This window comes from Sardina pilchardus, chromosome 12 (genome assembly GCF_963854185.1).
Source record: "Sardina pilchardus chromosome 12, fSarPil1.1, whole genome shotgun sequence".
Taxonomy (NCBI): Eukaryota; Metazoa; Chordata; class Actinopteri; order Clupeiformes; family Clupeidae; genus Sardina; species Sardina pilchardus.
The window spans coordinates 24,834,480-24,846,751 of record NC_085005.1 but is presented as its reverse complement, the minus strand read 5'-3'; the positions used below and the strand labels follow the sequence as shown (position 1 = coordinate 24,846,751).

Below are 12,272 nucleotides of genomic sequence, written 5' to 3'. Positions count from 1 at the left end.
CCCAACTGAAAGCCTGTCTTTTTTCTTGAAACCCCTTTGCAGGAAATCAATAGAGCTCTCCATAGGAATGAATCTGGAATACACACTACAACCGTGGCAGGCAGCCAGTTGAGTGATGTGTTCCCTTTTAAACGGCCCCCGCACCCAGGCAATGCGCGCTCCGCCTGCTATATCTGTCGATGTGTGGTCGGAGACGCGGCACGATAGGTGTTCTACTGCTCTGGACTGCTCTCCCTCTCTTTCCATCTCGCACACTCTCTCTCTCCCCCCCATCTAGTTCTCTCTCCCTCTCTCTTTCTCCATCTCTCCTCCCCTCTTCTACCTCTCTCCCCTCCTCTCCCTCCTCCCCTCCCTCCTGCACAGTTCGATGCCATCGGCACTCGGGTCTGCCGTGAGTTCTCAGTGCGGGGCTACAGCGCTGGTGAACATGGCGTCAGACGGGATGATTTTAACAAACCACGACCACCAAATCCGGGTCGGCGTCCTCACAGGTAAATGCCCGTTTACTCTGAATGTCGCCCCTTTGCGTTTTCGGTGAGACATGCCGAATTCTCCGCGCCAGCGGAGCTCGGCGCGTCCCTTGCTCTAGCGTCTGGTCTGTTTGTCGGTTTCTCTGATGTGTCGATTCGCTGGTCGCTCCCCTTGCCTCCTCTCTGCTGCCGTTACAGCTCCGGTGCCGTCGGTCAGCGCCTCTCTTTTTCATTTGCAAAGCCATCTCGCCTCTATTTGCACAGGAAAAAATGTTTCAATAATTCCAGCAAATCCTCCAAATAAAAAAAAAACCGCGGTCATTATTTATTAGCGCTCCTTTTAATGTGTGTATCGTGACATTAGTGTCTCATTTTCAGCGGAAGAGAGACAGTTCGGACTGTTGAATTATTCATTTGCGATGTCCACCTGTCAAATGCCAAAATTGACATTTGAGCGTGCGCTGAGCTGAGAGCACGCTCGCGCATTGACCCGGCACGCGGCTGACCGCAGCAGATTTTTTTTTTTTTTTCTCCAAAAGCAACGAGTCCTGCAACGTTTGCCAAGGAAGACGATGTGGGTCTTAAGCACCCACTACGTGCGTTAATAGCGAGATGCTCCGTGAAGCAAGAGCCCGTGAATGATATGTGACTGAATTGTGAATGATGGAGCCAGCCGGTTGAAACGTAGGCTACAGACACGACCGAGGCTCGGTGGAAAAAATCGTGGACTGAATGCAAGTTGTGCTCGGTGCATGCCATTCTGCTTCATGCAGACATTTCCTGACGGTGTGTTTGCTGTGAAAATGGGGGGGAGGGAGGGGGGGTACATCGACATTCAGAGCCACACTAGGATTCGTGACTGCACATTGACATTTTTCCTGAGATGAAGACGCCTTTACGAAACATGCATGTTCTTTTGTGACCACAGAGATCTAGCTGTACGTTTAAGTAATGACTTCACCGGGTGTTTGAGCTTGAGAGAGAGCGAGAGAGAGAGTATGCAGCTGATATGGTTGGAAAGGTATGTCATTCTTCTGGGGTCTCCCTCTCCATTTTAGCATCTCGCTGTGTAATGACAGTTGAGGGGGAAAAACGCCATTAAGCTCACGAAGGTGGCAGTCCCCGTTCTGAAAATCAGATTGGGAAGTGGTAATGTGTAGCAATGGAGGAAAGACTGTAGCTCCAGATAGCTGACAGGGAAACCCCACTCCCCCTTCTCCACCTCTCTCTCTCTCTCTCTCTCTCTCTCTCTCTCTCTCTCTCTCTCTCTCTCTCTCTCTCTCTCTCTCTCCTTCCCTCCGCCTCTCCCTTAACGCAAGGGGAGGGAGCGAGCGAGCGAGCGAATGAGAGACAGATGCATACAGAGAAGGAGAGAGAGAGTGTGTGTGTGTGTGTGTGTGTGTGTGTGTGGATTGGGAGAGCGCTGTCCACTGACGGTGGTGCTGAAACGCAGCGTCAATCACATGCGAGTGCAGCACTGGACCGCCGCCGCCGGCCACAAACACTCCCTCTCCTGGCAGCGTGCGAGCGTGGGCGACGGCGGGGATTTGATGTTAATGATGATATTGTTGGATGCGCACGATACCGCGCTTCGCCTCCCACGACGCGAGTCTTTGCGGCATGAGGACGCCTTCATTTCAGTCTCCGTTATTAGTCAGCTGAACGGACTGCACTCCCCCCCCCCCCCCCCCGCCAAACACACACACACATACCAAAAAACGCGTTTTTGTCTGCACACGTGACATATTTGCTTGTTTGATCCTTTGGCGCTGTGTTGACATTACTCAGACAGACAGTCAGTGTTGACTCTGCTTTGTTTGGTATTTGGAATTGTTGTCCCTGTTAATGTCAGCTGAAATAGAGAGAGGCAGAGAGAGAGATAGAGGGAGAGAGAGAGAGAGAGGTGAGCCTAGGACCCCCTTGGATGGTAAACACCGGTCGAAACAGAAACATCAGAAAGCGGAAAAATTCTCCCCTTGCCGACGCCTGACCTTTAAAGCGTCCACATCCAGTGGAGTATTTGCTCGGCGCCGGGCCGAGAGGGAATAGGCTAGCGTGCTCCGCTCCGCGCCGCGGCCGGGGCTACTGCTGCTGCTGCGCTCTGTGCTGCACACACACACACACACACAGCTGAGCATCAGTCTGCTCTGAGTCCAGCCTCCGAACCAGAGTGGGGGAAGAGAGGACATAGGTGTGAAGGCACCGAAATTAGCCATGGCAATGTGTAAGCACACACACACACACACACACACAGAGAGAGAGAGAGGGAGGGATGTGCATGTGGATGTGGATGCAAAAAAATCATGCTCACACTTGCCTACATGCATTTCCCTTACACACACAAACATGCATACACACGCACACACACACACACGCACACTCACACTCTTGCCTCCCTCTTTGTGTTGTCTTTGGAGGTCATAGACCACGGGCCTCCAAATGTAGTCACAGCAGGCCAGGTCTGCTGCTGCTGCTGCAGCTCCGTCAGAGTGGACGAGGCGGCTTCAGCGCGGCAGGACGTGTTGGCTGTCAAGACAGATGACCGGTGTGTGGGAGCGCAGGACCAGAGGAGGGGGGGGGGGGGGGGGGGCTGGGAGGAGGAGATTGGCTCTGGGGTGAGCGGTGTGTAGGGCAGGGGGAGGGGTGGGTGGACGGTCCGCTGTCCATACTCATCCCAGTGACCGGTGATGTACCAGGGGTGGACAGGGGTGGACGGCGGACACAGCATGTGGAGAAAAAAGGCTGATTGTCTCCGCTTTCAATCAAACCAGGCTCCGAACATTGGGGGTTTTCCCATGGGCTTTCACAAAAGTGTGTGTGTGTGAGTGTGTGAGTGTGTGTGTGCGTGTGTGTGTGTGTGTGTGTGTGTGTGTGTGTGTGTGTGTGTGTGTGTGGGACCCCCCCCCCCCCCACCACACACACACACACACACACACACACACACACATATACACACACTCATCTCCACCTCCTCCATCCTGCTCCCCTCTGCTCCTCTTGTTAGCAAGAATGGTGGAGGTGATGGTGTTGGTGGAGGTGGTGGAGTGAATGAGAATTGGAATGGCATAGACCCCAGTCAAGCCATAAAACCTGGTGTGTAATTGTATGTCAGTGTGTTGGGCTAGGGAGGGAGGGATAGTGGTATGGACAGTATGTGGTGTTGGAAGGCACTCTGGTGTGTGTGTGTGTGTGTGTGTGTGTGTGTGTGTGTGTGTGTGTGTGTGTGTGTGTGTGTGTGTGTGTGTGTGTGTGTGTACTCTCTCGTTGCTGTCAGCTGTCTTTCTCTCTCTCTCTCTCTCTTTCTCTCTTATTCTCTCTCTTTCTCTCTTTCTCACTCTCTGCACCAGTGCAGATCAGGTCGTCCCCTGATCAATTCTCCTCAGGGATGGTGGGAAGGAAGATTCGCCTCGTCTCCTCTCTGCAGATAAGCCTTTCCCCCTCTGCTCCTCCTCCAGCCGGCGTCCTAGAGCCATTTTGTTGCCCGTTGTTGAAGGCTTTGGAGGCAACAGAATTTAGTTTTTTTTTAAAAAAAAGAAGAAGAAAAAAAAAGATATACATAAATAAGCATCAAGGTCTCATTCTCTCTCTCTCTTTTTTTTTTTTAACCGATACAAATTTCATGAGGGAGCCTTCAGTCTTTAATATCACCACAGGTAACTCTCCATTTGTGCAAGGCGACAGAAGTGGATACAAAATGTTAATTGGGTTGAAATGGAGATGGAAGCATCTAGAAACACATTTGCGGCGGCGGGGATAGGACTGCTGTCTGGCCTTTTTTCTCCGGGACTGGAGCCGAACTTGCTGTTCAAAGCTATTGCTTCTCCTCCCGGATTTGTTCTCACCTTGTAAAAAATACATGCCCCCCCGGACAAATGCAGTGGAAGGATGATGTTCTGCAGAGGCCCTGCAACTTTACATGGGCGGGTAGAATGCAGGAGGCTCAGGCAGGGGGTCCGGTTGCTAAATAAAGAATGCTGTGTGACTTGACTTGGTACAGTACGTCACGTTGTCACCCACCCTTAAAGCAGCACATCCTTGCTTTTTGAGATTGACATTTGTGTGTGCATACAGTATATGTGTGTGTGTTCAGTCATGTAGTGCATAACTGTGCGTTCAGACCAAGACCGTCAAAAGCGTCAAGAGCGCCGGATATCATTCATTTTCAATGGAGAGTCGCCGTTACCGGCGTCAAAAGCGTTCTGGGCGTGAGCGTGGCTTCATGAGCTTCACGGGCGTCAAAAAAAAGTTGAGCCTCAGTTAACTTTATGGTAATTAGCTATGACACGGTTCGGCGTCAACTAATCAGATTGTCAAACTCGCAGGATTGCTGCTTGTGGTTTGTCCGAATGTTTCACGTCATGGCTTTGTCGCTTTCGGCGCTGAACTGGGTTGAGCGTTGGGCTATGAGCTTCACCAGCGACTTTGACGCTTTTGACGGTTTTGGTCTGAACGCACAGTAAGGGTGGTGGCTGTAGCCCTGTACATAGAAGCTGGAGACATTGCCAGTCATTCCAAACCTCTGCCATCTGAAGAAGACGTGCCAATTCAGGCATATATTACGTATGACGTGTTTGTGTATGAAGGCTGAAGGCTTTATGTCAGGCTTATAGCTGATGTGTAGGCCTTAGGTCAGGTTAATGACTAGTGCATGAAGGCCTTATTCCAGGCTAATAGCTGGTGTATGTAGGCCTTGGGTCAGGCTAATGGTAATGTATGGACTGTAGGCCTTAGATCAGGCTAATGTGTGGAGTATGTAGGCCTTGAGTCAGGCTAATGTGTGGAGTATGTAGGCCAGCCTTGAGTCAGGCTAATGTGTGGAGTATGTAGGCCTTGGGTCAGGCTAATGTGTGGAGTATGTAGGCCTAAGATCAGGCTAATGTGTGAAGTATGTAGGCCTTGGGTCAGGCTAATGTGTGGAGTATGTAGGCCTTGAGTCAGGCTAATGTGTGGTGTATGTAGGCCTTGGGTCAGGCTAATGGTAATGTATATAGGCCTTAGATCAGGCTAATGTGTGGAGTATGTAGGCCTTGAGTCAGGCTAATGTGTGGAGTATGTAGGCCTTGAGTCAAGCTAATGTGTGCAGTATGTAGGCCTTGAGTCAGGCTAATGTGTGGAGTATGTAGGCCAGCCTTGAGTCAAGCTAATGTGTGGAGTATGTTGGCCTTGAGTCAGGCTAATGTGTGGAGTATGTAAGCCTTGAGTCAGGCTAATGTGTGGAGTATGTAGGCCTTGAGTCAAGCTAATGTGTGGAGTATGTAGGCCTTGAGTCAGGCTAATGTGTGGAGTATGTAGGCCTTGAGTCAGGCTAATGTGTGGAGTATGTAGGCCTTAGATAAGGTTAATTAGGCCTTGAGTCAGGCTAATGTGTGGAGTATGTAGGCCTTAGATAAGGTTAATTAGGCCTTGAGTCAAGCTAATGTGTGGAGTATGTAGGCCTTGAGTCAGGCTAATGTGTGGAGTATGTAGGCCTTGAGTCAGGATAATGTGTGGAGTATGTAGGCCTTGAGTCAGGCTAATGTGTGGAGTACTGTATGTAGTGTGTCTGTATGAGCGCCTAAGACTCAGGTCTCCCTGCTCTGCTCTGCTCGCTCGGCGCGGCTGTCCTTTGGAATGGAGGCAGAGGGAGCCACACTTTGCCAGCCTGCCAGCAAGGAAGCCCTGATGGAGGTCCGCAGACATCACACATTTCTTTTTTCTCTTCTCTCTCTCTCTCTCTCTCTCGCCCTCTCTTTTTTCTCTTCTCTTCTCCTCTCTCTCACTCCCTCCCCTCTCCTCTTCCTTCACCATATCTCCCTCTTTTATTTTTTTTTTCCCTTCTCCTTGGTTTCGCCGCGGCAACCGTGGGTGGTTCGGAATGGCGTGGGCGGCTCTCCAAGCGTACATGTATGCCGGAATGGGAATGGGAATGGGGGTGGGAGTGGGAGTGGGAGTGTGGGGGAGGGGGATTTGGGGAGGGGGCGGCGGCGGAATCGGTAACAGAATTGGGAAGGCAAACTAAATTTAGCTCTGACGCCGTTCAAAGCGTTAAGTGGAAAGAGTGTTCCCAGCCGTGTGCTACGTCTGCATCTCGGCGTGTTTTTCCACATAGCTGCATAAATACACACACTGGCACACAAGAAGATAGCGATGTGCTGCCTGCCGCTGTGTGTGTTTGAGTGGGCGTACGTGATCGCGGCCTGCTACGCCTTTAGGGGTGTGTAAGGTACTGTGCATAAATCTGTCAGTGTGTGTGTGTGTGTGTGTGTGTGTGTGTGTGTATGTGTGTGTGTGTTTGGGCTGTGTGTCTTGAGTAGAACACATCACATATGCATCATAATTCTCATAGACAGTTTATGCATGTTCTTATTTCTCATACAGTGACATTCATCAACACACACACACACACACAACACACACTACTGATTTTCTGAATGCATCAGCCTCGTGCTGTTCTGATCATTTCTATAGAAGATTTTTTTTTTGGATTGTATAGATCTTTGTAGCTTCTGTGTTTTGGTTATATATTTGGTTGTATGTTTTGCTATGAAGCTATGTGCAGTCTGTAATATGTAGTACTATGTAGTTTGGCTACTGTATAGATATTTAAACAGATTTGCTACAGTAGATACTGTATGGGATGGCTCATGGCTGTGTTTATATTCAAACGGGTTTGCTGGTGTAACATATTATGATGTTCTGTTCTGTTGTTTTGAATCAGGTAGGTTGCTTGTTGCGGTTATGATTTGGCATGTATATAATAGTTATGATATAGTAATAGGATATAGGTAGTTGATGGTTTTGTAGATTTTTTGTAGTTTTGTGGCTATAGTTATGGTATGGCTGTGTAGGGATTTAGATGGTTTCGTTGTTATAGATGTAGTTATGGTATGGCTGTAGTGTGTTGGTATTTCAATTGTTTCGTTGTTATAGATGTAGTTATGGTATGGCTGTGTAGGTATTTAGATGGTTTCGTTGTTTACTGTAGATGTAGTTATGGTATGGCTGTGTAGGTATTTAGATGGTTTCGTTGTTTAGATGTAGTTATGGTATGGCTGTAGTGTGTAGGTATTTAAATGGTTTCGTTGTTGTAGATATAGTTATGATATATGGCTGTGTTGGTATTTAGATGGTTTTGTTGTTATAGATGTGGTTATGGTCCAGTATGTATTTAGATGGCTTCGTTGTTATAGATCTACAGTAGTTATGGTATGGATGAGTAGGTATTTAGATGGTTTTGTTGTAGATGTAGTTATGATATGGCTGTGTAGGTATTTAGATGCTTTTGTTGTTATCGATGGAGTTATGATATGGCTGTATTTGGTAGATATGATGTGCTGGTGATCTCAGAAGAGAGGTCCTGTAGTGTTGCTGTTGCTGCTGCTGCTGCTGCTGCTGCTGCTGGTTGTCCTGCCTGAAAGAACAAGTGGGGTAATTGAATTCTCCCCAACCTTGCAGACCCCTCCACCTCTCTAGCTATGTATTTAGTGCATGGAGGATAGTGTGCGTGCGTGTGTGCGTGCGTGCGTGCGTGCATGCGTGTATGTGTGTGGAAAGCTAAGGGTCACTAGGGGTTTGTTCCCCCTGGTAGGAGTTAGAGGATAGTAGATAGTGAAGTGAAACAGTCGTGACCTCTCTGTCCTTGTCCAGGTGTGTGTGTGTGTGTGTGTGTGTGTGTGTGTGTGTGTGTGTGTGTGTGTGTGTGTGTGTGTGTGTGTGTGTGTGTGTGTGTGTGTGTGTGTGTGTGTGTGTGTGTGTGTGTGTGTGTGTGTGTGTGTGTGTGTGTGTGTGTGTGTGTGTGTGTGTGTGTGTGTGTGTCCTTGGAGAAGGGGAGTGGTTAGGTTCAATTCTTTTTTAAGAGGAAGTGTTTCACTATGCCCATTCTTACACATACCTTATGTGTTAGACTTTTTGTGTATGTGTACCTTTCTGCATGTGTGTATTTGTGTGTGTGCATACATGTGTTAGTGTGTGTTTGTGCGTGCGCATGTGTGTGGGCGTGTGTGTGGGCGTGTGTGTATCTCTGCGTGCATGCATGTATGCATAGTATGCGTGTGTGGGTGTGTGTGTGTGTGTGTGTTTGAGTGCTTTGAGAGTTTTCTGCGTATCATGCATAGTGTGTCCGGAGGCTGGGCAGGCGCTGTTCTTGCCCGTGGATGAGATTGCAGTTCCATATCTCTGTAATCCCCTCTCCTCTCTCTCCACATAATCTCCGCAGATTGGGAGACAGGAGTGCACGGAGTCACTGGGTATCAGCGCTCCTTGCACATATTAATAAATAAAGGCAGAAGTCGCCACACAAGCCCGTGATGGTCACTCACGTTGACACGTCCCTACTTATCGTTCTCATGCTCCATACATGCATAATTATCTGCATGCTTGCATACTTTCAAACATTCATACATAGAGTATAAACATGTGTAAACTTATACATTTATGTATTATGTATGGATACCGCGTGTGCGTGCGTGCGTGCGTGCGTGAGTGCGTGCGTGCGTGCGTGCGTGAGTGAGTGCGTGCATGCGTGCGTGTGCGCGCGTGTGCGTGTGTGTGTGTGTGTGTGTGTGTGCGCGTGTGTTTGTGTGTGTGTGTCACACAGGGACACAGAGACAGAGAGGCCCCAGCTGTCCAGTTGGCCAGTGGCTCTGACCTTCCCCCCCTCCCCCTCACCCCGCCCCGGTCTCCGTGGCGATGGTCGTCATGCGTCCGTCCAGCCGAGCCGGCGGCTCCACCGTCAGGCCTCACCTCACACCTGCTCCGACAGCATCCCCATCATCACACCCCTGGAATAATCCCGTCCTCACACACCCACACACACACACAATACACACACACACAGCACAGGTCCCATCTGCGTCAGAACTTAATCCACTCACGACATCTGGACACCTTTTTGCCCATGTCCTGTGTGTGTGTGTGTGTGTGTGTGTGTGTGTGTGTGTGTGTGAGTGTGTTTGTGTGTGTGTGTTACCTGCTGGACTTGATTACGTGCATCTTAGTTTATTCTTTACATATTAAAGGAGGCAAACATGACAAATGTTACAGTCCTGCACCCTTACTTACAGTCCTTACACATCCAGTGTGTGTGTGTGTGTGTGTGTGTGTGTGTGTGTGTGTGTGTGTGTGTGTGTGTGTGTGTGTGTGTGTGTGTGTGTGGTCTGTTCGGTCTGTCCCAGGCTTGTTAGACTGGCACACTGGCTGTGGTGGCATTCTGTGACTGCTGCAAGCTGTCAGGATGTAGGATTTCCGCTTTCTTGTTTGAGTGTGTGTGTGTGTGTGTGTGTGTGTGTGTGAGTCTGTGTGTGTGTGTGTGTGAGAGAGAGAGAGAGAGAGAGTGTGAGTGATTGAGTGATTGAGTGAGAGAGAGTGGTTTGGAATGTAGCTCAGCCAGGCTTTACACTTGATGGAACATGTATCAGCTTGGAATTTATAGGTGGTAATCATGAGTAAATTTAGTTCAAACAAAAGTTTTCTAAAGATACCAAGCTTAATGCTAATCAGTGAAGTGTCCCTTTAATTTCTCTGGAGATCCAGACGCTCCGGTAGTGTGTGGTGTGGACTCAGCAGAAGAGGGACACATAGGGGCGATCGGGTTAGTCCCATCATGTGTCACCTGCGTTGTGTGAACCACCGCGGTGGAGCCCTGCACGCACCGCCCGGGACTCGAACCCGAGACACAGCAGCACCTCAGATTGGGAGTCAAGCGCGATTATAATCCAGCTAAAAGCCCAGGCTCATACCGTAGCTTTCATGCCAGCAGCACTCTAGAGGTGTGAGGTTTACTAGCGTTCTACACGCATAGCTAACTAGCTGGCATCCGTTACACATGGAGTGTTAAAGGCCAGAGGACAAGGCTGTTTGTTTATTTTAAAAATAGATATCGATGAAGAATGAACCGTCAGTATGTCCTGCCAAGTAATCATTTTGGTCTTTGCTAAACCAGTGGTCAACTTTTGCAATGGCAGTCAAATGAATGAATTTATGATAATAATGAATCAAGGAATGCAAGAACATTTTTTATCAGTACAATACATTTATTTATTTTTTAGGAGATAAATATAAAAACAAGGTAAATCAGAAGCACTAAAGAGTCACTGAATGTCAGTCTTTCAAAACTGGCCATTTAAAATCGTAACACAATATTGGCCAACAATTTCCAGACTGGTCTTTGGTGCACATCGTTTTTTTCCCCCTGAATATTTTACATGAATATTATTTAGCCATTGATCCCCCCCCCCCCCCCCCCCACACACACACACACATCATAGGTCAGTAGCGATCACCCCCTCCCAAAAGGTATGGCAGCCATTTTAAGGAAAACTCTCGCCACTCCTCACTCCCTCATATGCCCTCCCAGTTCCACACACACCTACTGGTCTGCTTTCCCCTGTCTGTGGTTTTCTAGTCTGGTCTTTTTTTTTTGACCATAGAGTTTCAGACAGCATTCTATGAATAGGGCCTGTTTTGTCCACTTCACTTTTTCAGGTCTGAAAAAAATGCCTCCTCTCAGTCGCACGCACACTGCACACTGCACACTGCACACACTCACTCACTGCCCAGGACCTCTCACTGGCCCTCGGGAACTCCGCTGAGAAGTGCGTGTGTGTCTGTGTGTGAGTATCAAGAGCACTGCAAGCTCATCAGGACTTGACTGTGTGTGAGAGTGAGTGTGAGTGTGTGTGTGTGTGTGTGTGTGTGTGTTTGTATGTGTGCATATTTGTACATGTATATTTGAGTGTGTGTGTGTGTGTGTGTGTGTGTGTGTGTGTGTGTGTGTGAGTGACTGTGACTGTGTGTGTTTGAATGTGTGCATATTTGTATATGGGTGCGTGTGTGTGTGACTGTGTGTGTTTGCATGCGTGTGTATTTGTACATGTATATATGTGTGTTTCAAATGTCTGTGTGTGTGCGTGCGTGTCTCATTAGGACTCAGGGTTGTGTTCTTGTGAGTGATTGTGTGTGTGTGTGTGTGTGTGTGTGTGTGTGCTTGTGTGTTTGTTGTATGTGTCTAACCGTGTGTGTGGGGGTGTGCAGACCTCATTAAGACTCAGGGTTGTGTGCTTGCGGGCATGTGTGCTCATCTACTTGTGTAAATCTGCGTGTGTGCGTGTGTGTGTGTGTGTGTGTGTGCGTGCGTGTGTGTCCGTGAGAGTCAGGGGGGGGGGGGGGGGGGGATGAGGACAAGGATGCTCTTGGTTTGGATGCAACTCCACTCACCTCTGGCTCTTCTCAGCGTATTAAACTTCAGGCCAGTCCAGTGACTCGCTTCAGGCCGCACGCTTCATTCATTCACCCACTCGGAGCTGCAGGTTTCATTCAGCTTCAGCGGCTTCAGCCTGTCAGCTTCACTCGCCTCACAGCCTCCTCAGTCTCCAGCGCTCCCCGGAGTCATCATGTGCTTCCACCTCTTAAGCTGCAGTGGAATGTGTGTGTGTGTGTTCGTGATATGATTATCTAATGTTCTGCAGTTGTTTTGTTATACACATGGCTTAAAAAGGTGTTGGAGGGGGTACAGAGATGTGCTTGCGCTCAGATGACAAATGTTCTAGTCCAGGTGTGTTAGAACCGGAAAGATCTGTGAGGAAACGGCTGGGGGTGGTGGTTGAAAAAGAATTGGTCCTTCCGTCGAGAGGCTTTTTTTTTGCACACCTCTTTTGACGGGCAGGTGTGTGATATGACCAGGAGGTCACAGATGAGGAACTTAGAAAGAGTCCCGGACACTGACAATTCCGCAAGCAATTACTTTTTTTATTATTAGACAATACAATGTTTCGGTCTTAGACCATCATCAGGTAAACGTACCTGATTTTCTAATAATAAAAAAAT

At 48.7% G+C, this 12,272-nt stretch overlaps 1 protein-coding gene across 1 annotated transcript in view; it reads left to right on the top strand.

The window, feature by feature from the left end:
• Positions 1–360: 360 nt before the first annotated feature.
• The window catches only part of gphnb (gephyrin b), a 113,968-nt gene continuing 102,056 nt past the window's right edge, over positions 361–12,272 (top strand). The window contains exon 1 of the mRNA XM_062550652.1: positions 361–491. Coding sequence (XP_062406636.1) covers positions 368–491 — 124 coding nt within the window. The 5' untranslated portion in view covers positions 361–367. The remainder of the gene's footprint in view (positions 492–12,272) is intronic.